At 39.2% G+C, this 26,427-nt stretch overlaps 1 protein-coding gene across 1 annotated transcript in view; it reads right to left on the minus strand.

Moving 5' to 3' along the window:
* Positions 1–552: 552 nt before the first annotated feature.
* Positions 553–26,427, minus strand: part of LOC138912734 (transcriptional regulator ATRX homolog) — a 1,213,613-nt gene continuing 1,187,738 nt past the window's right edge. The window contains exons 21-22 of the mRNA XM_070213992.1: positions 896–970; positions 553–806 (exon numbers count right to left, since the gene is read on the minus strand). Of these exons, the coding sequence (XP_070070093.1) occupies positions 568–806; positions 896–970 (314 nt within the window). The 3' untranslated portion in view covers positions 553–567. The remainder of the gene's footprint in view (positions 807–895; positions 971–26,427) is intronic.

The following is a 26,427-nucleotide window of genomic DNA, read 5'->3' on the forward strand; positions in this document are numbered from 1 at the left end:
AAAAATGAAACCTCGGCTTAAGAGATTTATCTTCAGAAAAACTGATTAAGAGATTAAGAGAATGACTCAAGAGAGTCGGAAAAATAGGATGATGAAATTTGGCAATTAAATTTGAAACTGAATTTCTGCCGGAAATTGGTGTTTATGTTAGCGGACTTCGGGGACCGCTTTGGGGCTCCGATGTTTACAATATCGGCTTGGGTGTTTACAGAATCCCTTTGATGCGGGATGTGTGAAATTGATCTGGGTGGGAATAACTTGGAGGCGTAGTTAAAAGAAATAGCTGACCACGGGTTTATCTCGGAGTCAGTCTGAGTTATTTGGAAATTTGTTTTGAACTCAAAGTTGTTTATAAATTGGGTAAGTGCCCCTAAGTAATGGGTCACATAACTTACATCTCTAGATGGGAATGTGTTTTTAACCTTTTTGAAACGTAATGGCACTGGATTCTTAAAGTGAAAAGGTCCTTATAACCGAGTTTATAATATCTATCGAAACCTCTGTTTCCTGTTACAATAGTTCCGCCCTCTCAATTTTCCCTTTCAAGCAAGTCTGATTTAAACTTCTCTAACAATTCTTTTTTAAGAAAAGAATATTTTTTTCTACACTACGCTTCTCTGTTTTATTTAAAATTTTTGACTCTTCACTCACATTATCATTATTATCATCTTCTTCATTTAGTGGCGTAAATGATTGCTTGGAGGGTAACGACAAATCATCGTACTCATCATAAATTTGAAAATTAGCTGGTGGGGGTGTTGATGTTGTTGCTTCTGTTGATGATGATGTTGCTTCTGTTGTTGTTTCTGAAATTAAATATCATAACAAAAGTTAACAAAAATCGAAAAAGGAAAAAAAAATGTATTTTGTGATTGTTATTGATATTGGTATTTACCTTGTGGTGCTTCGTCGTCTTCATCTTTTTTTAGTTTCCTCTCTTTTGTAATATTGCTTGCCATTGTTTTTGCTTCTGAAATTAAATTACATATAGAAAAGTAATAAAACAAAAAAAAATTTTTTTTTTCATTTCCTATTTTTTTGACTTTGTGAGGTTTTAGTTTACTCTCTAACTCCTCAATGTTATTTATATTCGCTAGTGAACTGCTCTTAAATAGATACAATTTCAGATGAATATTCAAAACATCATTGTTAGGCAGTAAAATTTGAATAACTGTGGTATTCATTGTCTCGTTGTAAGTCGCTAGATGTATAGTGGGTATTACACCCATTTCCACTACTCCTAATACACAAACTATTATCAAAAATAGTTTTATTATTTTATTACTTTTCATTTTCACACACACACACACAATTATTAATCAAGTTTGAGTTTTAAATTTTTCACTTTTATACGAGCAATTTGAGCTACAATTTTTCACCGTCTTGTTTTGCTTGCGATCGCTACTGAAAAAATCATAAGCGCCCCAGTGGTATTTATTTAGAATTTTCAGTATATAACTCTTATGTAAACGAATAAAGGGATGGGGCAATCATTCATAAATATGCTGGCGAACCAGTCCAACAAAACAGAAACAATGTATACCAACCTTGAGTAAACATTCTTATCGCCCTCCACACGCCCTCCACAGAAAGCAGAACTTTCAATCAGACTTTGCGTGTGCGTATGTGGAAACTATTTTTTGACTTTGTATACGTAGGGTGCGGCCTTTCGATGCGGGCGATTGTGTCTGGAAACTATTTTTGATGATGTGTACGTACATGAGCATTAGGGCGGTCCAAAAAATGAAATTCTTTTCTCACCCCTTAACATGGTATATTAAAGTATGCAAAAAATGTATGTGAAAACAAAAAATTTTTTTTTGAGATTTAGACTTTGCGAAACGTCTTCAAAGTTTGCTTTAAAATTACTCATACGACATGTAAAACAGTTCGAATTTGGTCGAAAAAAATCGTTCTCCCATTTCTTGTCTTGTCAAATTATGAATTTCGTTGGAATAGTTGGTAAAAAAAAGGAGAGCAGAACATCAACTGAATTGTTGATATCTATGCCACCTTGAACAGAAAAACTTTTTGATCGAAGGCAACAGTGCGTATGGGTGATAAACTTTGAAAACAATTCTCAGACCCTAAAACACGATTTTTTTGAAAATTCTCTTTTGGTATACCTTGAATACCGCAATGCGCACCGTATAAGCGGGTGAGAGTAGGACCTTAAAAATTTCCATACAAATGTGGACCGCCCTAATGAGCATGCGAGTCTGAACATACCCTTCAGTTCCAGATGTCACTTTTCTCTCAGTAATCCCCAAGGGAAAACCCGAGGACAGGTCATTTGTACCTCAGGACGCACCGAGGACGCCCCATAGAGAAAATTGTATGGGAGTTCCGCTTTTTCCTTCAGTACAACAACAAATTATAAGACAAGGAAAGAGAGCGCAATATATAAATACCGACGGCTCTGCTGACGTCGACAGCGGCCGAGCGTTTGGCCTATGGAATTGTCCCCGACATGGGATGCCAGAACTGAAAGGTAATTATAGAATCCACTTGTATTGGGTGACCTTCGAAGACTTTGGGTGTGCGTATGTGGAAACTATTTTGACTTTGTATACGTAGGGTGGTGAGGGATTTTGGCTGGAGACTATTTTTGAATTTGTACATAAGCTGTTACATGTGCATGCGGGTCTAAACATATTTATTTTTCTGTTGCTGAGTTAATTAGTATATGGAGTATATATTCTTTTATTTTCATTGCGAATAAGAGTTGCTCTATAAAATATTATCTTTAGATTCCCAGCTATCATATTTTTTTGAAAACCCCAACCAACGTACACGGACTAAATATTTGTCTGGGAAACGAGTTTTTTTCAGTTCTTCTTTGTAAAATCCACCTTGTATTGGAGTACCTTCACAGTCTTCCAACAAGTATGTGGTAGGGTATGTGTTTTTCACACTTATTATTTTAAAAATTTGTGTAGTCAAATTCGGAGTATACCCCTTTTCAAATACATGTTTATATTTACTGATGCGTACATAATCTCCATTACTCAATTTCCCCACACTAAACATTTTGAGATGATTGTAGGCTGTTTTCAAAATGTGTTTTTCATTGGAAGAATTGACGTCAATTGGGGCGACCTTAATTGTTCTTTGTGGTCTTTTGTTGTATATATCAATTAATTTTTTATACATATCAGCCCACTTGTATGTTCCGCTAAAACTAAATTCACGCCACATAAGTTCCTTCAAACTTCTGTTGAAGCGTTCCACAATTGAAGCTTTTACAATTGAAAAGGTAGAATAATGATTAATTCCATATTGTTTCATCAACGCGTTAAATTGTTTGTTAAAAAATTCAGTTCCATCATCCGTTTGTAAATTTTTTGGTGTTCCACGTCCAGATTTGAACATTTTTTCCATTGGCATTGAGACATCTTTAGCGCTTTTTGATTTTAATGCTTCTCCCCAGGCATATTTGCTAAAACAATCCACAACAGTCAAAATATAAAAATATCCTCCGTTAAGCTTTGAATACTTTCCCATTTCCACTAAATCTGCTTGCCAGGGATCATTTATACCCTTTGTCACTACCCTTCGACGTTTAAAATTACGTCGACACGGAGCATGAATTTCTTTAACAATACCCAATTTATCACTCATATTTTTTTTGGTACTAGAACTTTCTTACTATTGGAGTTGCAGTACCTTCTATTTCAACTGTCTGTGATTTTAAAACTGATTTCGGTTGAGTAACATATTTATAAAAATAGCTCTCAATACTATTAATCTTTGTTAACATATTGGATAGGATTTTATCAACATTATCAACCCTCCCATTATTAACTTGAACTAAATTTTCCAAAGAAGTTATTTTAGAAAGTCTTCGATTAAGGGATGTATTTATTTTCGTCTTAAGGTCTCTCTTTAACGTCTCCAAGTTTTCATCGACATATTTTTTCGTCGTTGCATCCGAATAATCTATTGGGTTCCCACAATTTTTAATTCGTTTCTGTTGGGTATTCAGGTTTTCGACGCCATCAATGTACAACCCCACAACAGTTTTAATATCCCTTTTTAATATATCTGTGTGCTCTTTTTCGTCTGAAAAGTGACCAAACTTGTCGATAGACATTTTGTTTATAAAGTAATTTAAAGTTTGTGAACCTTATTTAATCTTCTTCTATTATAGACATGATCTCGTTATTGTGATTAGTGTTGCCAGCGGCCTTTGAAGCTATTAAAAGCTGCAATCTTTCAACTAATTCATTGACGTCATCCCAATAAATATAATTGGGTTTTGCGTTTTGTAGGGACATGTATCCGAATCCCTTTTTATTTGATTTTTTTTGTTTTGATTGAATTGGGGTGGATATAGCTGAAGGAAGTATATTTTCATTGCTCATGAACTTTTTAATATTGTTTGTATACTTGTATCCTCTTGTTCCTTTTATTCGCTTATTTGGATCAAAATCTATTCTATGTGCACTTGTCTCAGTAATGATATCTTTATAATTTTTCAAGTCTGTGGCACTGAATTGTGTGGGTCATAAAACTAATTTCGGTTTTTAGGCGTATATTTTTAACGATGCCATTTATGCCAGCATTTTTGAATTTTTTCTCACTTTTACAACTTTGACGAAGTGTAGCTTCTAAACTAATGAATGGATCTCAAGTTGGAGGGCAATCTATTACCTGTAAAATGAGTCATTAATGGTTGAATGTGGTTAACCACAACTCAAGTTAGAAATTAAAAAAGTGTCAAAAACGTTTTTTTCACTTTGAAAAAAAATTTTATCCATAAAAAAAATTGTAAGTGCCATTTTCTTAATCAGGAAGATGTACCTTACCGGAAAACAAAGGTTTCATTCATGGTATATTTCATTGATTTTTTTTTGTAAACTGGTGTAATTGGGTAGCTGGTTTATACCCATCTTGTTTAGTGATAGCAAGGGCTTCAATGCTCGCGTGTTGAACTCCTTTAAAACCCCGCCTCGAAGAATTTCCTCCTCCATAATGGCGTCCAGCTCACTTTCTGATGGAATTGGTTGATTCATGATGTTGTTGGTTTAAAGTTTGTCCTCGAAGAAGGTGGTTTAAGTGAGAAGCAAGCTGATCGACTTGACAAGTTAATGTTAAAGTTCTGACTGTAAGGACTAAACGATTTCCGAGCTCATTTTATACCAGTTCTCAGACCGAGATTTCCATAGGTTGTTGTTTTTCCACCCTTTTTGTTCTTCCACCCTTGTTGTTTTTCCACCCTTGTTGTTTAAAAGTCGTTAAATCAGTTACTTTATTTGAATGAAAGCAGGAATTTAATGCACAGGTGTCCACAATTGTATGTTCCAAAACGTTGTACCTGTTCATAGTTATATTTGATTTTATCCCCTAAGTATTTCACAACTTCTTTTGGTGGTTGTAAATTTCCAAAACTATCAAAATAGAATATGCTGTTTTTGTTTTTGTGGTAAGCTACCCAATGTGTACCCCTTGATTTCGAGTCACCCAAGTTAATCACTCCCCTCTCATTATTTTTAGGTGTTTAGGGGTTTTCGTTTTTTCAATTCCCGACTAGCTTCTCTTACAACAGATGATAGTCTATTTATTTTCATTCTCCTACGCTTCCTCTTCTTCTGTTTTTTCTTATTTCGCTACCGAACAACATTCCAAAATGTTTCTTTCTTCATAATATTAGTTACAAAATATGCTGCTGCTCGCTCCTTAAGAGAACTATCCTTCGCCTTTACTCGCTTCCAAGCCTTGTTAATTAATTCAGAATCTGCCTTATGTCGATTGCTTAGATCCTTGTTTTGTGAATAGGCAATATCGTGAACCTTGCAAGCTTCATCCAACTGATTAATTCCGTGGTCTCCACGCTGTAATCGCTCTGCAAGCTTTGTACCGTGTCCACAATAGTTATATCCAGGAATGTGAAACTCAATCGGAAGAGAATCTATTAACTTATTAATAAGACCACTTCCACGTTTACGGTGTAAATAATGACTGATGTGATTATAAAAACGTTTCATTGAAGATTTATCGCGGAATAAACATATTTATAATAGGATGCGATTAATAAAGCAAAAAAATAACATTCTTGTTCGTAACATTGAGAACGTGAATAATGTTAAACAACCACCACGTCACAGTGAATTATTACCAAACACAATTAGAGCTCTTGTGGTTGGTCCATCCAACTGCGGGAAAACTAATGTAATGATCAGCCTAATTGCCCAGTGCAAATTACTCACACAAATATAAAACAAAATGTCAACGTATGTGTGTGACGACCGCTGGTCCAAATGGATTGAGATTTGAAAATATATACGTGTTTTCAAAGAGTCTATACCAACCGAAATATAATTACTTGGAAAAGCTATTAAAACCGATTAAAGGTATGGGATATCATACATTCTCTCAGAACAAAACTGTTTTACCACCCGCCGAAGCAAAAAATAATTCAATCATGATTTTCGACGATGTGGCTTGTGAGAAACAAGATAATATTCGATCATATTTCTGTATGGGTCGTCACAAAAATATTGATTCTTTTTATTTATGTCAACCATATACACGGATACCAAAACATCTTATACGGGACAATGCAAATGTAATTATTATGTTTAAACAGGATGATTTAAATATGCGACACATATTTCGGGATCATAAATATGGATTTTTATTTATAAGTAAGGATGACAATATTGATAAGGGACGATATAGAAAAGGATTTGACCAATTTATTCTTCTTTAATTTTAATATAAGTTTGGGGCGGGGTTGTATGACACCCAGTTGAACAACAGATTTCAAAATGGTTAGATCATTGACTCTATCAGTGAATGGAAATAGTTCCGTTAGAAACACAGTTTATTTTCCACCAATTGAATTAATCGGGGAATATGAGTGTGCGCTAGTTGAGTTTAACATGTACAACTCAATTCCCAACGTGGAAATAACAACCTCTTTCATATTGGTGATAAAGTTATAATTATTCCCACCGGCTCCTATGAACTCTACGATATTTCTCAATTTATTTACAACAAGTTAGAGGATTATAATCTGGAAAATACAGTGAAAATTGTAAGCAATAATAATACACTTCAAGTGGAAATAATTAGCAGTAAAGAAGATATATACTTTAATAACAGGATTAAATCGAAAGGGTCTTACATTAAAAAACAAATTGTTTTTAAAATCACTGGGCTTCAAAATTCAAATCTGATAATAATAATAATAAGAAGCATTTAAAATGAATGAAATTTTAAATGTTCGTGAGAGACCGTTTTCAGATGAAAGTATTTCGAAATGGAATATCATACATATTCCTCGTATCATCAATCATTTAAAGCAAATGATGAAATACGTATTTGTATTCAAAATCAGGACTTGTATGTACTTCCTCACGAATGCTATCTTAATTTTCAAGGAGTTGTTAAGAGAGTAGCAGTCGATGGTACAAGCACCACTGATAATATCGATGTTACGTTTCGCAATAATTGTATGGCAAATTTTATTGATGAAATTAGATATGAAATAAATGGATACGAAATTGATAGAACACGGTTTGTTGGCATGAGCAGCACACTTAAAAATTATCTATCGGAAAGTCGTCAGGATAGTCGCAAACTTTTAAATGCTGGATGGAGTGGTGGAAATGATATTATTACAAAAGGTAATTTTAATTTCTCGCTACCCTTAAAAAATGTAATGGGGTTTGCTGAGGATTATAGAAAAGTTTTACTGATTTGTAAGCATGAACTTGTACTTTTGCTGACAAAAAATCTGGATGATGTATATATTAAAAACAAATCAAACCATACATATGTTTTGGAAATGACTAATATTAGCTGGAAAATCCCTCATGTAACACCCAGTGATGCTGCAAAAATTAAAATGTACGATATAATAAAGAGTGGCGTAAACTTACCGATAGCTTTCCGTAGTTGGGATACATACATTAACCCAAAACTGATTCAGGGAAATCAACACGTCTGGAGCCTAAAGATAGGAAGTAATAGAGAACGACCGAGATTTGCCATTATAGCCTTCATGTTGAATGGAGAACTAATTACAAATAATTTATCCAACCTGAAAGTCCACTTGAATTCAGAAACGTATCCATATGATGACTTAAATATAAACTTTGAAAATAACAAATATGCTCACCTTTATGATATGTATGCAATGTTTCAAAAGAGTTATTACAACCGCCCAGCAGAACCATTTTTATCACCGGCAGAATTTAAAAGTAAACCTATTATTGTAGTTGACCTTTCATACCAAAATGAAACAGTTAAATCGGGACCTATCGACGTGAGAATTTCAAACGATTTGAAAAAAGCAAACAATGAAAACACTCAAGCATATTGTCTCCTTATTAACGATCGTTTAGTTGAGTATAGTCCTTTAAGTGGGTTAGTTCAAAGAATTCTCTAACAATATATCAACCACATAAAATGGAGAAAGATCAGGTTGCAATTGACGTACAAGGATTTTTTGATAACAACGACAAGTTCCTTCTAAAGGAAATTGGAGTTGTATTTAGCAAAGAAAATAAGTTTAACAATAATTTCGTTATACAACCTCCATTTGATTTCACTCGTCTTAATAACAAGTCCCGAAAAACTGCTCTCTGGCTCACCAAAAACCATCATAAAAATTTTTGGAACTATGGAATAAACAACTTTAAGCAAACAAGAAAATATATTAAACAAATCACTTCGGGAAAGGTGGTTTTATGCAAGGGAATTGAAAAGAAACGTTTTCTAGAAATCTTTCTCAGATCACCGCACATAAGAGATGTTAAGGAATTGGGTTGCCCACCATTAAACACCGTAAACATAAACCAATTCCCATTTTGCTCAATACATATTAAAAGCGGTATTTGTGCTCTGAATAATGCGCACAATATTTTTAATTTTTGCAATGGAACTATGGTCTAACACTTATACATATACAATGGATAACAGACAAAGTGGATTAATAAACCGAATTAATAATTTCACATCCCAATTAGGTGAGGAAATTTTTAAAGAAGATTTAAAATATCTCATTGATACGAGGAATATGTTCATGGATAAGGGAGAAGACGATCTTAACAAAACGGTATATGGTAATCAATTTACGTTTTGTAATAATGGATTCGGCGAAGATGCGTGTGCCTGCTTTTTCTATAAAAATCATCGAGACGGAGCCTTAAAACTAATGTCAACATATTTAGTGTATAAGAAAAGCCTGTTACAAATTTCCAAATAAACATGAGCTAAAGTCATGACCTAAATTCAAATTAACATATTTGGGTGATTTTTTCAGCTATTTCTTTCAGGTCAAAAAGTTAAAAAAATAATAAAAATATACTTGAATTTAAAATTTACATATTCTTTTTGTTATTGGGGTGGGAGTTTGTTTCTCAGTGGCAAGCAAAGGGATCCCTTTTCAAGGGTGATTGCTTTCAGCTGTTTCTTTTGGACGTGACAGCAGCCCGTGACATTCTATCACGTACCCGTGTGAGCACCACACTTTCTTAATCTAAGCAAAGGACACCCGGCACACCCCAGTAATTTCTCCCCTATTAACTAGGATAACCCAAATATATCGCTATGATCACCTGCTACACCCCAGTAACTTCTCACCCGCTTAACTTGATTCCCTCCCCTCATTTCACCCTATTTTTCTATCTTCTCCCACGTTCGATCCCGTCAACCTACTCGTCAACCACTTAAGCAGAATGCCTCCCCTCTTTTCACCCCATTTCCTAGATACAAAAGCTGGATATAACTATTGTGAACCCTAATTTACGATCACCCGTCACACCCCAGTAACTTCTTCCCGCTTAATAAGAGTCCCGATTTCTTAAACGAAATTCGGGGGGGCGAATTCCTGAATACAATTCCTAGATATAAGCTATAAGATCACACCCCAGTAATATCTCCCCCGATTAATTAGAGTCGCGATTTCTGGACCGAATTTCGGGATTCCTGATTCCTGAATACAAATCCTAGATACAAAAGCTGGATATAACTATTGTGGACGCTAATTAACGATCACTCGTCACGCACCCATTAACTTTAATTACCCCCCACACCTGTCACATTGTCCTGATTTATTACACTAATTAGCATAATTAATTACCTCCCCCTCCACTTTTGTATCCAGCCTTTGTATCCAGAACTCTCATATATACTACTTCTAAAATGTGACATTCCCCTATTTTTTTTATTTATAAAAAATTAAAAAGTAAAACCAATATACTGAGGCAATATCGCCACATGGGGGGTAAAATCGCCACACCACTGGGGCAATTTCGTCACCTGAAAAATGTAGGGAGTTTAACGCCTGTAAATATGCTACACTGATCAAGCGTACCATTTTTGTTGACGTCCTATATTTGATGCTGCTGCTGGTAGTCTGTTCGTTAGCTAGCTCGTCAAATAAAAAAATATGTATTTAAAATAGGTGCGACTTTACCCTTAGCATAGGGTGGCGAAATTTCCCCACACAGTTCTTTTTAGAAATAATTATTTTTCTTCCGAAATAAGGCGCGAAGTTAAAAATCACTAACGCAGAAATGCACATTATAACACTGTGTATTATATAAAAAAAAACTGTATCTTATCCCTTTTCAATTGTAGCATACAGAAAAAATTTCGTCGAGAACTAAATGTAGCTTTTGAACTATTAAAACACATTTAATATTATAGCTTAAATTTTTTGACCTTCTGTGCAAAAAGAAATGCATTGGTTGTGTCATGCCGTCTTGAAGGACTAAAACAAAAAAATTATATATTTTTACGACTTATGGATTCTGAGATATTGCAGGTGACATAATATACCCAGTGACGAAATTGCCCCACTTTCCCCTATATGTTTATTTTACTTTGTTTTATTATTATTATTATTAGGGGAGTGTAGGGTAATTTGACGAGTAGGGTAATGTGACAAACTCGTCGAATCTCATATATGACGTTACGACAAAACTTTCAAATAAATGTAGTCGTCTCCCCTTATCGTGTCGACAATGTATTTACAGTAATATTAATAAGAAGTCCCGTAATTTGTTCGTGAGGTAATTTTCGCTAAAAATGTGGTGCGCAAACTAGCAAACCTATTCAATTTACTTGTGTTTTAGCAGTGCCAGAGCAAAGAAGAGTGGAAAAAAATTGGGCAAATATATGCACGTATACATGAGATCTTTATCAGCAGTTTTTGGTACTTCGCGTTCTTTTCTTTTGCGCCGTTTGAAAGTGACACCGTTAAAAAATTGCACATTGACCTTTTTTTTTTTGTAAGTTTGGGTATTATCTTATTACTTCCTTCTTTTACGTATCGAAAATAACTTTTCCGTAAATTATATATAAAAAAATGTATTTTTTTGTTTGTGAAAAGGATGATTTACACCAAACGCTGTGGGATTTGGCTACGTTGAAATATCGAATCCAAATTTTTCAGAAATATGCTCAGTAAATGTAAGTAACTTTCTGCTTTTACACTTTTAAAAAATATTGTTTTTTGGAGAAGTTACATTAAAGAACAAATCGTTCGTCACATTACCCTACAACTTTTGAAAGTGCAAAAAAAGAAGGGTTCACGCCAAACACTGTGGGATTTGGCTGCATTGGAATTTCGAATTCAAATTTTACAGGGATATGCTCAGTAAATGTAAGCAACTTTCTGCGTTTACACTTTTAAAAAATATTGATTTTTAGAAAAGGTACATTCAAAAAACGAATCGTTCGTCACCTTACCCTACACTCCCCTATTATTATTTTTATTTTTATAATTATTTTTTTATTATTCTTTTTTTTTTAACATTTTATGTGTGTATTGCTATGTATTTAAATTTAATACAATGTGGAATATCGCCTTAAGCCGAATCCCGGTCTTTTTAAAACGCTTTAAGTTGGTACTCTGCTGATTCGATGTCTTCTTTCGATTCGTTGAGGATCTAACTGACGTGTCGCTGACATGTTCTCTTCTCTCGTATCCACTTCTCCAACCGCTTTCCGTTCTTTTTGAACTCGGCTAACGAATTTATTGAAGAAGCCAACATAAATGCTCCGAGTTGGGAGATCAAATTCTCTTTCAAAATCTCCACCAGGTCTGATTCTGGAATTTTCCTTCGCATCTTAAAATGCAGATTGTGCATTGCCGAGATGTAATCGTCCAAACTCTCATTATAACAGTGATGCCGCTCCACCAGATCTTTGATGGTAACATAATCGTTTTCCGAGGCTGAGAACGCCCTGGTCAAAAGTAGCCAAAGTCGTACTCATCAGCTTTGTCTTCTAACAGTTGCCAATACAACTTCAAGGCGGGGCCTGTGAGTAACACATGAAATTCTCTGAACACCTGTTCCTCCGTGCACCCGTATAAATCCTTCATCCTTTCCAACCGAAACAGAAAACTCTCTACGGACATACCCCTGGCAGTGGCATCAAACTTGAGATTCCACTTGTCGAATCTGGCGTTTCGGTTTCCAGCTGATCGATTATTTAGCTGTGAAACTTCCTGCATACTAGTAGTCTCTCCCCTCTCTCGTTCATTTGGAGTATGCGGATCCCCTGAAGCCTGTCCAGGATATCTTGGTGGTTCTGATCCTGAACCCATCTCGTCGTGATTCCTATGTCTGGTATCTCAACCATTTGATGTTGGTTCTTGTCCCATTGCTAGTTGGGAAGTGGAGCTATTGCCTCCCGATAAGTTCCCGGATCCCTGTGCTTCGCTTACTTCAGCGACTCCCAACTGGAGATTTATCATTTGTGTGTTTAACTCTGTGATCTGCGTTGCGAGTGTTGCCTTTAGATCGTTGCCTTGTATAATAATGGCTGACATCATCATCTCCAACCTACTTTCGGAGGTGGAATGACGTGGCCTTGCTCCCCCTACGGCTCGTTATGAGCCGTCCATCCCTGAGTTGTTGTATTCCGCTAGGCTTCCCAAATTATCGAGCTTACTGCTGAAGCTGATACCGCTTCTTCTAGGTTGAACAGCCTGTCTTGCCGCTAATGTGGATGCCCGTGCCGATCTAGTCAGAGGTAATCTTAGCGCGACTTGCTTTCGTTTCCCTGCCATTAATTTTCACTTATATACTCCACTCGCTAGCTTAGCTCGTATCAGACCTACCTTACTTTATATTCTCCTACGTTTAGCTCGTGCCGCGGTAATAAGAACCTGACTGGCACACCCCCTTCAGACGATTAAAGAAACAAATAAATATCCACGAATAAAAATAATTGAGGTAAATCCTCAAATTACCAATGTGACGGTCACAGACAATGACGCCTATGTATGTGTATGTCGATGTATGGTGTATTTATGTTGACTACACTTCTTTTTATGCATAAGCTGTCTTTCAATGGACATAGACGTGACACAAATATAAATCAAATTTTGAAGTCGGGTTTGCTGGTATGATTGTGTATATCCGGGGTGAAGAAACCGTCCGAAAACTCAAGAAAGAAAGCTACCTTCGGCCAGCCGAAGCTTATATACCCTTGCAGATAAAGTAAATACCTAAAGTTTAATGCTCACTCGGGGCAGTTCAAGGGATTCCAGATTCAGCGTGTTTATTTCAATTTTGTTTTTAAGTTGTCAAAAATCAAAACGCCTACTTCCTACAAAGTTACAATAAATTTTCTTATATTTGTTTGAATATTCCTATGGGATCCTAAAGGTTTAGTGGTCCGATCCGGCTCGCTCCGACATATGTACTACCTGCAACAGAAATAAGACTTTCGGGAAAGTTTCATCGCGATAGCTTTAAAACTGAGAGACTAGTTCGCATAGAAACGGACAGACGGACAGACAGACATGGCTAGATAGACTCGGCTATTGGTGCTGATCAAGAATATATATACTTTATGTGGTCGGAAACGTCTCCTTCACTGCGTTGCAAAGATCTGACTTAAATTATAATACCCTCTGCAAGGGTATAAAAATCCCTACAAAATAGAAATCCATGGATAAATTCAACTGGTCTCCAGCGGAGCTATCAGTTCCGCCCATGTCCTACTGACCCCTTCCCAGGACTAGAGCCCCCACCGGAGTGCTGATTCCCCGTAGAAGGTACTGTCCGAACTCCCTCCCCCCAGTCATCGGAAAACAGCTAAGCTCACTCATAGACAGACGAAAAGAGCATTATTCCAAGACACTAGGAACTGCCTCGCTGCTTCCTCTCTCTCTGGTCTCGGACCTCTCGAGCGACCTGGTTATGTGCCTAGTACAAACGGATAGCGTCGGCCAGAGAAATACAATTCGTCACCCGCCCTTGTACTTGTGGTATCCATACAGACTCGAGCCCCTCGAGCGACGTGGCCTAGCCTAATACAAACGGATAGCGTCGGCTGTATGGACCCGGTCCGTACGCCCCCTCCCCCCTGGTCATGAGATCGCTGATACGCAACGTAATCGCAACATCCTGACACCGCCAGTTGTTACGCCGCAGCCTTTGCAGCAACTCAGCTTGATCTGGACTCGAACCTCTTGATAGCGTCGGCCAAAGGAAGCACTTGAATTTAAATCCCTACAAAAAAAGTCGGTCTTGAACGTAGTATTTTGATATTATTATAAAAAGGAATACTCATATTTCTCTCTGAAATTCTTAATAAATTTTGCCATGTTCAAACAAAGGATATCTATGAATTTAAAAGGGAAACAAAGTCAAAGTCCTACCTTAATTCTGAGACAAAGTTCCGATTGAGTGGCCTCCTCAATTCTGACTGTCGCAGAAGTTGCGGACTTTAATAATTCCCCGCTACTTACATCCCTTGCTCTAACAATAGTTAAATAAATTTTGGCATTTAAAGATGGAAGTTATACTGAAATTAGGTACACCAACTCAGACACCATAGGTATCTAAATGGTGGATCCTACTGAACTTTGTGGGGGAGGAGGAAATATCCTCGGATGGGAATTTTTCTCGAATAAATTCCAAAGCATACTCAAATGTGTTTTCAGGCGTAAGTCTTGAAAAAAACAATTGCGTCCTATGTGGGACAACTGAGAGTATCTTACGCCCCCAGCAGCAGTATGAACATTACCCAGCTGAGCCAGAAACTGCTCGTTTGGGTACAACTGGGAGTTTCTTTCGCCCCAAAACAGCAGTTTGAACATCACTCGGCTGAGAGACAGAAACGGCACCTACTGAACCTTTGGGTATGGTCGGCACCGAATTGATTGACTCCGTTGATTCTGAGGATTTTATTGGAGCCTGACTTTCAGATACAAGGACTATACCGGAACTAGCTGTGTCTATTGGCACAGGTGGTTCACTTACCCCTGTGTTAGCAGAAACGGCTGCAGCTACTACGTTAGGATTTAAAGTGGATTCTACATTCGCATTTACTGTCGTTGAGCTAGCATTTTTGGGCTTGGACGACTCGGTTAAAAGTTTTTTATCATTAAATTTGTCGCAAACGGAATTGAACGCGACCAGGAATCATCGACGGCACCGAGTGGCAATATCAAGGCCAGCCGAGCCAGCAAGCCCACTGTACTATCACGCCCGTAATAAAACCCACAAAAAACCCGTGAATTCTGTGCTTTTTCAATTTGGTGGGACGAACATACAACTATACTAAGCTAGCCGCATGAATCTCGTAGCGAGTAGACGTAACAGTGGATTTCTCGCCATTTTATACCTATTGCCAGGTTCAGTTACTGCCGGCCTTTATGGCGTAGTCGCAGCCCACTCAGCCGCTCATTAAGGATTGTTGGGCGTGTGGATGGTTTACACGGTTTGGGAGTATCATAACACCTTTTAAGTCTCTAGTGCTCAGTGCGTTTACAACACTGGTTGTCATCTGTTAAAGCGATCAGCTGGCGTTACTATCACATTATATTGTTGTGGGTGCAACCAAGTTGCACATAAAGAGAAATTTATTGGGACAAAGGGACTTCACAGGGAAAGTAATTTCTCTCATCCATGGCCCCAAGCCAAGATCGGAGTAGGCGTGCGTGGATACTCGGCGTTGCCTTCACCAGTCTCTAAGGAGTGTGCGGAAAGAAACTGCACACTTTGTTTTAAGTATAGGTTTCCTGTTTATACCCTTGTAGAGGGTATTATAATTTCAGTCAGATGTTTGCAACGCAGTGAAGGAGACGTTTCCGACCAAATAAAGTATATATATTAGGGTGGGTCGATTTGGGACCCCAAAAATCGTATAGGGGGATCGTAATCTTTAAAGGATTCTAAGCCATACTGGCGAACATACTTATGGTCTAAAATGACGTTTGACCCCCCCCCCAAACGCGAATGAAAAATACTGCTTTTTTGAGAAAAATATCATAGTAGTCAGCACAGATATCTTACTGAATATCAATTTCAAATTTTTATTTCAAATTTTGTAATACATCTGAGCTGACTACTATGATATTTTCCCAAAAAAAGCTGTTTTTTTCATTCGCGTTTGGGGGGGGTCAAACGTCATTTTAGACCATAAGTATGTTCGCCAGTATGGCTTAGAATCTTTTAAAGATTACGTTCCCCCTATACGATTCATCACTTTTTTCGGCCCCATACAAATCGACCCGCCCTAATATATATTCTTGATCAGCACCAATAGCCGAGTCTATCTAGCCATGTCCGTGTGTCCGTCAGTCCGTTTCTATGCAAACTAGTCTCTCAGTTTTAAAGCTATCGCGATGAAACTTTCCCGAAAGTCTTCTTTCTATTGCAGGTAGTACATATGTCGGAGCGAGCCGGATCGGACCACTATATCGTAAGGCTCCCATAGGAATATTCAAACAAATATAAGAAAATTCATTGTAACTTTGTGGGAAGTAGGCGTTTTGATTCTTGACTACTTAAAAACAAAATTTAAATAAATAGAAACGCTGAATCTGGAATCCCTGGAACTGCACCAAGTGAGCATTCTTTTATCTGCAAGGGTATATAAGCTTCGGCTGGCCGAAGGTAGCTTTCTTTCTTGTTTTATTTCGATTTGACCTGGCCTGCCATATAAGCACTTTCTCGCCAAATTTTTCAAAGTGTATTAGTTTTTTGTTTTATCTTTTGTATACGAATTTGTTAATAAATATTCAAAGAATAAGCACATCTAATTTGGATTCATTTCCGTTACTTATAACTTTTTAATGCGTACCGAAAGTCAATTGTGGCAAGCATGTACTCAGTTTTGCACAGAAGTCCTCCGTTAAATACCTTAAGCCCTCTGCCGGGCATTACGCCTCTCCGCTGTAATTTCCTGTTAAATAGTTTCCGGATCTAAACTTTCGAAACAACCATGATCGATTAGTGTACGTAAAAAGTAGACTTTAGTGTTAGTCACTACAATCATTAAAATCACTAAAATATTCACTAAAACCTGAAGAAAATAATTGCTCGATTTCGAGTTAAGCCTTCAATTAAAACTAAAACAAGAGAGAACGCTAAAGTCGGGTTCGTGTCCCGACTATCTAATAACACAGACAGACGGACAGACAGACGGACATGGCTATATCGACTCGGCTAGTGACCCTGATCAAGAATATATATACTTTATAGTGTCGGAAACGCTTCCTTCTCCCTGTTACATACTTTTGCACGAATACAATATACCCTTTTACTCTACGAGTAACGGGTATAATTACCGAAATTAATTACCGCATACTCTACGAGTAACGGGTATAATTACCGAAATTAATTACCGCATCAAGTCGGCGGTATGCGCTTTTAGTAAATTGATCAACGATCAAAGGCACTCGAAAAGCAAAGTACTCATTTGCTAAAAAAAAATAAATTTATTTTAGGAAACAAGTAAGGCGTACAAGCTATATTATATTTTTTATTTGTTGAAATTACTCACATCTAAATGTTTCGTGAAGAGTCGAACGGCTACATCAGCATCTTTGACTTCAATATTTTTTTCAATTTCCATCAGTGTTTGCGCACTTTGCGCTTTTATAATGAACTTTGTTGAATAGTGTAAGGCGGGAGCGGGAGCGCAATAAAGCTTTAATCGCGCTCGCGAATTCGCCCCGTCTCTCGCCCCTTTCGTTAAGTTAGGCTTAAGCGTTTATATATTGAAATTAAAGAGTTAGTTGTCATATGAATCTCATTGCGCAAACTCCCTTTCGTCGTCGCTAAAATAAAATATCAAATTTCCCTGCAATCACAAGTTTTCGCGTTGTAATACAAAATAGTATTAAATTTTCATGGTGACCCCGACGTGATTAGCAGAGGAACTCGAGTTGTTATTTTTTTTGGTGAAACAAACAAATTAATCAAATAAATCGCGCCGGCCCCCTTTTTTTTAAACATTAAAGTGATTTGTTGCTGCCGATTTAATTCGTCGTCGCTGCCGCTAAATAAAATTGTTGCTGCCAAATAAAATTGTTGGAAGTTTGGAAGCTGCAGTTTCTTGGATTTCCATTGCCGCTGCTGTTCTCAATCGCCGTTAGCTGGACCAGTGTAGTTGTTGTTGCCGCTGCTAATCCGCTGTTCCTGCCTACGTGAATTCGTCGTTGCTGCCGTTGGAAAATTTTGACCGCTGCAGTTTCAATCGCCGTTAAGTGCCGCTCCTTGTCGCCAGTTGCTGCCTACGTTATTTCGTCGTGCTGCCGCTGGAAAATTTTGGCCGTTATCGCCAAATTCACCGCTTTATCCCCTACGCACAGGAAGGAAGGCATATGGATTCGAAGAGGGAAGTTACCGACGGATGTGAATCGTCCCACCAGGTATAGAGTGCTAAAAGTTGAAAGTTAATCTGTGACGTTTTGTAAATTTTCAACTTTTTTTGGCCCATCTTTCAACTTTTTGCATTCGTGTGAAAAATTCGGTAGATAGCGAGCATTCTAACCAAGAAATAAATAAAACTTGCATGCACTAACGATTATAATTCCGATAATTCCATACAAATATACATATTTCGAATTATAAATACATAAGTGAATCGCTTTGGACCAAAATCAAATAAATATTTGTCGGCATCCTAGTTGTTCAAAGAATAAAATTCCCCCATTTCTCGTCGTAGTGAACATCAATTATAGCTTTGCAAAAATTAAAAGGGTAAAAGTTGGGAAGTGTGAAAATTTCTAATTCGAGAATTAAATTCCCGGCAAATTTTCGGCCGCGCATTTTCCTCAAATTTCCCTCGCTTTTCGCCATTTCCCGCTCTTTTAGGCGTCAGGTTTATATATTCGTTGCCCTTAGTTATCGGTCAGTGCATCATTCTCCGTTAGCATTGCGTTGAGCACCGCCACCCGTACACATACACACACACGCACAGACAGCGCAGCCCGTTCTTTCGAGTTCTCTTTCGTCGTTTTCGTTTTCGATCGCTGGAACGGTGCAAGCGTTGCCGTTGCCTAAACGCTTGTTCGTTTTTTGGTGTTTGAGCTTGGCGTGTGCTCCCCTACACGACGTGCGCACGGCATATTATAATTATTGAATTATTATAATAAATAAGGATTCCTTAAATTAATTCCTAAATTCATTTAAATAACTCCCCTACACTGCTTGCGTTCAGCTTATTCCTCTCGTTGGTTGTTATTTTTAAATTTAATAAATTTAAAAACAAATTTTTGTAAACATTTACATAAATACAATTTAAAAAAAAAAAAAAAAAAAACTTTAATAAATTAAATTAAATTATAAACTCTTCGATACCAAAAAAAAAAAAATGGTGCCAAAATCAGAAAGTAACAACAAGGACATCGAAGGGTTGAAAAACCAACGAGATGGATATATGAAGAGTATAGAGCGAACGCAAAAATATTTAAAGGAGGGTCGATACTCCTTAAATACGGTTGAGTTAGAATGTCGATTAGAAATCCTAAATACGCACATTGAAAATGCTTCGCTTATACAGAATAAAATTGAAGCGAAAGATGGAGATGATGAGTACCGCGAAGAGTTAGAAGAGACTGCGATAATAGCAAAATCGTTGCTAATTTCCCTAATCGCGGAAACAAAGCTTAAGAGCGTTGACAATTCCGCTCCGCCGGCAACGCGCACACCCCAATGCCGTTTGCCGAGCGTCGCTCTTCCAACCTTTAGCGGAAAACATTCCGAATTTAAAAATTTTATAAGCCTTTTCGAAACTTTTGTTGACAAAGATGACACGCTGCACGATATCGAAAAATTTAACCATCTAATATCGTGTTTGGCTGGAGACGCGCTAGGAACAGTCAGGGCATTCCAAGTTACAGCGAATAATTACCCAAAAGCCCTGGCTAGCCTAAGGCGGGTGTACGATAATGATTGTTTAATTTTTTTTGACAATATATCGACACTGTTTAATCTGCCAAAGATTTCCCAGCCATCAGCTACAGCCTTGAGAAACCTGATCGACACAGTCACAGCGCTATACGATTCTCTTTTGTCCATTGGGGATGACAAACGTATTACGAATGCCATCCTCATCCATCTAGTAATGGGCAAAGTCGATGCAGGAACTAAAAGAAAATGGGAAGAATCGCTAGATTATACTTCGCTTCCTCTTTGGAGCGAGTGTGAGTCGGCCCTGAACAAGCGCTATCAGCATATGGTTGCCGAAGAAGCGTGTAAGCCAAAAATTGTTCAGCAGAGCCAGGCTTATCCTAAGAAGAATGGAAATAGGAGTTTTTCGTTTGTTGCTGCCATAGACGACCCCGAAGTATGTGTGTTTTGCAACTCAGCAGAACATCAAGTAGGAAGTTGCACTGCTTTTGCTGCCCTAACAGTTCAGCAAAGATTCGATTTTGCAAAAAAGGCTCCTTTATGCATTAACTGCCTCCGAAAGGGCCACACGGTAAAAAGGTGCAAATCGAAAAGATGCAGGGTGTGTAAGTTCTCACACCACACATTGCTGCACATTTACTCGCCATCAAATCTCGCGTTGCCAGCTCCTCCTCAGCCCACGCTCTTGCAGAATACTCCATCCACTTCGCATGTTATGCATGCGACTGCATCGGATAAAGTTATTCTTGCCACAGCCATCGTGAGCGTCCAAACAAAAAGTGGCGAATTAGTTTTGGCTCGAGCGTTGCTCGATTCTGGTTCACAAGTAAATTTTGTGACCGATGAGCTCGCTCAGAGACTTCAGATTAAGAGAGAGGACGTGTGTTTGAGCTTGCGGGGCATTGGTGGAACTAATGCTCAAGCAACCAAGAAAATTCACACGATAGTTAAGTCGCGAGTGGGTAGCAGTCAATTGTCGTCCGAATTTTATATACTAAAAAATATTTCTGGTTATCATCCGGATCAAACGGTGAACACCAGCGGCTGGAGGGTGCCTGAAAATATTCAATTGGCAGATCCATTCTTCTTCAAGCCCCAAAAAATAGATATGCTTATAGGCGCAGACTCGTTCTTTGAACTATTGTCAGTCGGCCAGATAAAGCAAGGGCCTGAGTTCCCCATTTTGCAAAAAACAGTTCTCGGCTGGATAGTGTCAGGGAGATGTGCCTCAGAAAAAATAAGAAATACGGAAAAGTTGGTACATCTCAGCTGCCAGGAAGAAGTGTTGGAGTCAATCGACACAACCCTGCAGAAATTTTGGTCTGTGGAGGACTTGCCGCCCAAGGCCAAGGTCCATACTCCTGAGCAGCAACTTTGTGAGCAACACTTTGAGAAAAACACTCAAAGATTGTCGTCCGGGAGATTTTCGGTTCGTCTGCCGTTCAAATCTGACCCAAACACTCTTGGTTCATCATATGAAGTTGCGAAACGTAGATTTTTGTCGCTTGAAAGAAGATTATCCAAAGATCCTTCTTTAAAAAAGATGTATCTGGAGTTCATGGAAGAATATGAAGCGATGGGCCATATGTCTTCTACGAACAATAAAATCCCAGACAGTCCGCACTATTTCATTCCGCACCAATGCGTGCTGCGACCTCAAAGCACCTCGACAAAGTTGAGAGTGGTATTCGACGCCTCGAGCCGTACATCGACGCAGGTCGCGTTGAATGACATCTTGATGGTTGGCCCCACCATTCAAGAGGAGCTGTATTCGACCCTGCTTCGGTTCAGACTGCACAAGTTTGCGCTTGCAGCAGACGTAAAAAAGATGTATCGTCAAGTAATGGTTGACGAAGCTGACCGAAACTTTCAGCTCATAGTGTGGAGACGAGATCCATCTGAGTCTCTAAAAATCTTCAAGCTGAACACCGTGACTTATGGTACTTCGCCAGCCCCCTATCTAGCGATTCGGTGTTTAAATCGGCTTGGAGAGATCGCGCAGGATTCGTGTCCAAAAGCCGCCAAGGTCATTCAGAATGACTTTTATGTTGACGATTTGTTGACTGGCGCCAGAAGCGTTGAGGACCTGCTAAGCCTTCGAGACGAAGTTTCTCAGGTATTGCAAGAGGCAGGATTTGAATTGGCAAAGTGGTTTTCTAACTGCCCAGAGTTATCCGCATCTGAAAGCGCTGTCATGCCGCTAACGGCAGACTCAGACGTAACTAAGACCCTTGGCGTGGTTTGGTTGCCGGGTAAAGATTACTTTCAATTTCGGTTGGATGACTCTTTCCTGGATCTTCGTGCGACAAAACGAAACATACTGTCGGTGACTGCCCGACTTTTCGATCCGCTTGGCCTGTTGTGCCCTCTAGTGACTAGGGCAAAAATGTTGTTGCAGGAACTGTGGCTTCGAAAGTTAGACTGGGACGAGTCGCTGCCGATGCAACTGCAGACATCTTGGGAAGCTTTTAAGGGAACGCTGTTGCAACTGCCCAAGATCGAGGTATCGCGATTCGTTCATACAGACGCCAAAGTCCCGGCAGAAATACATGGTTTCGCTGACGCTTCCATGCGAGCATATGGAGCGTGCATCTACGTTCGCACTAGTACCGCTGAAGGTTTAAAAGTATCTTTATTGACAGCAAAATCCAAAGTAGCTCCCCTCAAGACGAAAACTTTGCCCCGCCTTGAGTTGTGCGCAGCTCACCTTCTTGCGGATCTTTATCATCGTGTAAGACCATTGCTTAATTTTCCGATCACAAAGGTGTTCCTATGGACGGACTCGGAGATCACTCTGCATTGGATTAAAACGCATCCGTCGTCGTTGTCGGTTTTCGTCTCAAACCGAGTTGCAGAGATCCAAGAGTGGTCGGAAAAAGCAATTTGGCGACATGTCCCCACGAAAGTAAACCCAGCGGACATCGTGTCACGGGGATGTGACGTTGAGGAACTCACAGCTTCCATTTGGTTCGCTGGGCCGTCGTTTTTGCTCGATGCAGAAAAAGATTGGCCTGTGAATCGACACTTCGAAGTACCTGCTGATGTCGTGTCGATGGAATTACGCAAATCAGCTTTGGCGCTTGTGGTTATCCCTGAGCCTAATTGTGTGCTTCAGAAAATAGAATCCTTTTCGTCGCACATAAGGCTTCTAAGGGTTTTCGTGTGGGTCTTTCGGTTTATTCAAAGATGCAAAAAAGTGTCGCAGCCTTTTGAAAAAAATATTACTCCAAGAGAACTGAATTTTGCGTTCGAGAAAATAGTGGAAGTGATCCAATCTCACGAGTTCAGTGACGACATAGGCAAAATTCGCAAAAATAAACCGGTAGCAACGAATATTCAAAAACTAAGCCCTTTTCTTCAGGAGAAAAAACTAGATTGGTGTTCCTCGACATTGCTGCGAGTTGGGGGTCGGTTATTGAATGCTCCTATCCCGTACGAAGCCAAATTCCCGTTGTTGTTGTCTAAAGGCTCACAGTTTGTTAAAGCCTACGTGTCCTACCTGCACGTCACAAATTGTCATGCTGGCCCTCGAGCTCTTGTAAGTCTGTTGCGAGAAAAGATATGGTTGGTAAATGCGCAGGAAGTTTGCCGCAGAACAGTTCGGTCTTGCATTCGTTGCTTTCGGTGCAAACCTCAACTCTTGACGCAAATCATGGGGAACTTGCCATCAGACAGACTTCGAGCTCTCCGCCCCTTTAATATCTGTGGTGTTGATTTTTGTGGCCCATTTAACACAACGTATCGTATTCGTGGTAAGCCGCCGTACAAATCATACGTGGCATTGTTTGTATGTTTTGCGTCCAAAGCGGTCCACTTAGAGTTAGTGTCCGACCTCACCACTGATGCGTTTTTGTTGGCATTCCAAAGGTTCGTGAGTCGACGCGGGATTCCGGAGAAGGTGTGGTGCGACAACGCGACGAACTTCGTCGGAGCCGATCGCCACATGAGAGAGTTCCGGGCCCGTCTGGAGGAGCAGGGGGGCGGTATCGCAACATTCGCATCAAGAAGAGGATGCGAGTTTGTGTTCATACCGCCCAGAGCACCTCACTTCGGCGGACTTTGGGAGGCAGGTGTGAAGTCTGCAAAGCACCTGTTCCTTCGGACGGTCGGCGAAGACATCCTGACCGCGGAGGAGCTCGGAACTCTCCTCACCAGCGTGGAGGCCGTGCTCAACTCCAGGCCCCTCGGAGCGATCAGCACAGATCCCAACGACGGCGAAGCACTAAGCCCAGGCCATCTCCTGATCGGCGGGCCCCTACTAGCTCCACCCTCAGCAGCGCTCCCGGACCAAGTCAGCCCAACCTGCTTGCGACGATGGCGCAGTGTCTCGTCTCTCAGGCACAGGTTTTGGCAGCGATGGTCCCGGGAGTACGTCTCGAGCCTCCAGGCGAAAAACAAGTGGCACCAGGAGGTTCCAAACGTCGCCGTGGGAGCTCTCGTCGTCGTCGCCGAGGACAATCTTCCGCCGCAGCAGTGGATGATCGGTCGGATCGTGGCGGTGCACGTCGGCGCTGACGGCAAGGTCCGAGTGGCGGACGTGAAAACGAAGGATACGACGTATCGGCGAGCGGTCCATAGGCTGGCGGTGCTGCCTGTGGCGTGCTGAAGACGGTGGTCCTTCAGAGGGGGCGGTGTTTGCGCACTTTGCGCTTTTATAATGAACTTTGTTGAATAGTGTAAGGCGGGAGCGGGAGCGCAATAAAGCTTTAATCGCGCTCGCGAATTCGCCCCGTCTCTCGCCCCTTTCGTTAAGTTAGGCTTAAGCGTTTATATATTGAAATTAAAGAGTTAGTTGTCATATGAATCTCATTGCGCAAACTCCCTTTCGTCGTCGCTAAAATAAAATATCAAATTTCCCTGCAATCACAAGTTTTCGCGTTGTAATACAAAATAGTATTAAATTTTCAATCAGTATTTGATAAATTTCCCACTTTGAAAATACGGTAAAAGAAAACTACTTGCTCGAATTCTTTAAAACTTTGGTATAAATTAGTTTAATGTATTATGAAGAGGAATTCAAACTTAATGCGGTCATTTTCAAAAAAAAAAAACGTATTTGTGGCCGATAATTGGATTGGCTGGCCCAGTGTGCAGCGTTTGACGTGAACCATTCTTTTTTTGCACTTTCAAAAATTTTAGGGTAAGGTGACGAACGATTCGTTTTATAATGTAACTTCCCCAAAAATCCATATTTTTTAAAAGTGTAAAAGATATCTGCCGAGATATAATAAAAAATTCGAAAAAAGTCCGACATTTAACATTTTGAACTAAAGAAAATCTTAAAAAAAAAACACTGTGCAATCGAAAAAAAAATTAGTGCTATTTTCGTGATCTAGGGGTCCAACACTAACAGAATTTGCTATCAATTGCTGGGGAGCATTTCGGCTGTAAGCTAGTGTAATCAGTAAACGGATATCTAATAGTCGGGGCACTCAACTATAGCGTTCTCTTTTATTATACCTGTCTGCCTGTTTGACCACTCATTAAAAAGTTATGCGCAATCAAAATTTTGTATACCCATCTCGCTCGCACTCCCTTTAGCTGAGTGACGGGTATTAGATAGTCGGGATACCAACCCGACTATAGCGTTCTCTCTTGTTTTAATTAAGTCCTATCCATTTGGATACCTTAATTTCAAAAATTAGATTCACTTTAATAATTTTCTAGCTTTTAAATATCTGATGTAGCTATTTAGTGACCCGGCTGCAAAAACCACTCCTTTTTGTTAACATGTCCGCCGCCCGAACTAAAAAAAATCTTAAAAAAAACTGTGCAAAAAAATTAGTGGTATTTTCGTGATCTAGGGGTCCAACACTAACAGAATTAGCCAACAATTGCTGGGGAGCATTTCGGCTATAAGCTAGTGTAATCAGTAAACGAATATCTGATAGTCGAGGCACTCAACTATACCGTTCTCTTTTATTATACTTCTTGAGGCACCGATGTTAGTAATAGGCGAAACAGTTTAGGGTTGAAAAATTTATGTAGGGTTTTCAAAGTTTATCAGGAAATGATTGCGTTTGATGCCATCGCAGCTTAGATCGGAGTTGTGATCTGCTATTGGTTTGTAGCCGCTCGATAAGCCGAATAGCAAGTGATTTGGGGTATGGGCGTCATCGTCTGCTGAATCTAGGGACTAGTCTGGAATTGATAACACAGGCCGACAAAATGTGACATGGGTCGGTGTCCAGGCCTGCCACCATTTTATTTCGATAAATGAGGCTTTTCTAAGCATAAGTTGCCACTACGCCTATAGTCCATCAGCTCTGGTATTTGCGGTATCTTTAATTTAAGAAAATCACAAATTTTCTTC

Source organism: Drosophila takahashii, chromosome 2R, assembly GCF_030179915.1.
Source record: "Drosophila takahashii strain IR98-3 E-12201 chromosome 2R, DtakHiC1v2, whole genome shotgun sequence".
NCBI lineage: Eukaryota > Metazoa > Arthropoda > Insecta > Diptera > Drosophilidae > Drosophila > Drosophila takahashii.